The following is a 971-nucleotide window of genomic DNA, read 5'->3' as shown; positions in this document are numbered from 1 at the left end:
CTAATAACATGCAAAAAGTAGACAAATTCCCTTACCTCTCAAAATATTTCTGGCTTTCTTACTACGCAACAAGAACCATTACAAGTTCATCCAAGCTAGTCAATAAATTTCCCATGGGAACGATGTTGCTACTCTGTATAAAATTGACTTCTAACTGTTCAGAATATAATGTTATACAATATGTTATTTGATAGATGAAAACCTTGACTTTCTATTGGTTATAAGTAATATATAATGAAACATAAGAGAGAACTATCAACGAATTATAAAAGAGAGGATGTGGCAGGAGAGGTCTGATTTTCTATTCAGTAGGTCTGTAACCAAACAAAATTTAAAATTATAAAATTATGGTTTGTCTGAGCAATAATGATTTTATAGAGAGTAATTTACGTTTAATTTCATACTTTTTTGACAGGTGGTGGATAAAATAGGGATGATGACATGCTAAGAGAAAATAGGTCACACTAGTGGAAATTCAGGATTGTTTTTTATATTGCCTTGTAGAATCAAGAACTTAAAACCTGTATACTTTTATAATATGGATTATTCTAATTCGTATAATATAAACAAAAATAGTTTGATTAAATTTTGAATGTAAGACACTAAAACCTTGTGTAATGCGCAGTAAAGAATACCCGGGTGATAAGGTTAATTCAACAATCAGATACAGAAAGGAACAATTAAAGATGTGTGAGCCTTAAACAATGACAATAACAGATCACGAAACCGAATCATCAATGTGACATTTCCAGCATAACTAATTGTATGCACTATGCTATTGAATTCAGTAAAATGAGTATTGATTCATAGAAACAATTTCTTTAATTCTCTATATTTTCATTTCTATCCACTGAGTTGAGCTTGCATCGTCACAGTTATACAGTTGGACAGGGCCCCTTATATGCTTGGGTCCCTAGGCAGTCACCTACACCTAAAGCTGATACTGATTCAATATAGATAAAATGTGGTGC

The 971-nt window shown here is 31.7% G+C and overlaps 1 protein-coding gene across 3 annotated transcripts in view; it reads left to right on the top strand.

The window, feature by feature from the left end:
- Positions 1-971, top strand: part of LOC106460360 (G-protein coupled receptor 143-like) — a 122,788-nt gene that overhangs the window by 114,866 nt on the left and 6,951 nt on the right. Inside the window, exon 8 of one of the 3 annotated variants that reach the window (XM_022387065.1) lies at positions 416-456. The exons of the other annotated variants lie outside the window; for them this stretch is intronic. Within the exon in view, the coding sequence (XP_022242773.1) occupies positions 416-431 (16 nt within the window). The 3' untranslated portion in view covers positions 432-456. Of the gene's footprint in view, positions 1-415; positions 457-971 lie in introns of those variants that run through there. 3 annotated transcript variants of the gene reach the window in all.

The sequence above is a fragment of the Limulus polyphemus genome, unplaced genomic scaffold (genome assembly GCF_000517525.1).
Source record: "Limulus polyphemus unplaced genomic scaffold, Limulus_polyphemus-2.1.2 Scaffold759, whole genome shotgun sequence".
Taxonomy (NCBI): Eukaryota; Metazoa; Arthropoda; class Merostomata; order Xiphosura; family Limulidae; genus Limulus; species Limulus polyphemus.
Note: the sequence above shows the minus strand (reverse complement) of the source record. Positions and strands in the feature narration are given on the sequence as shown.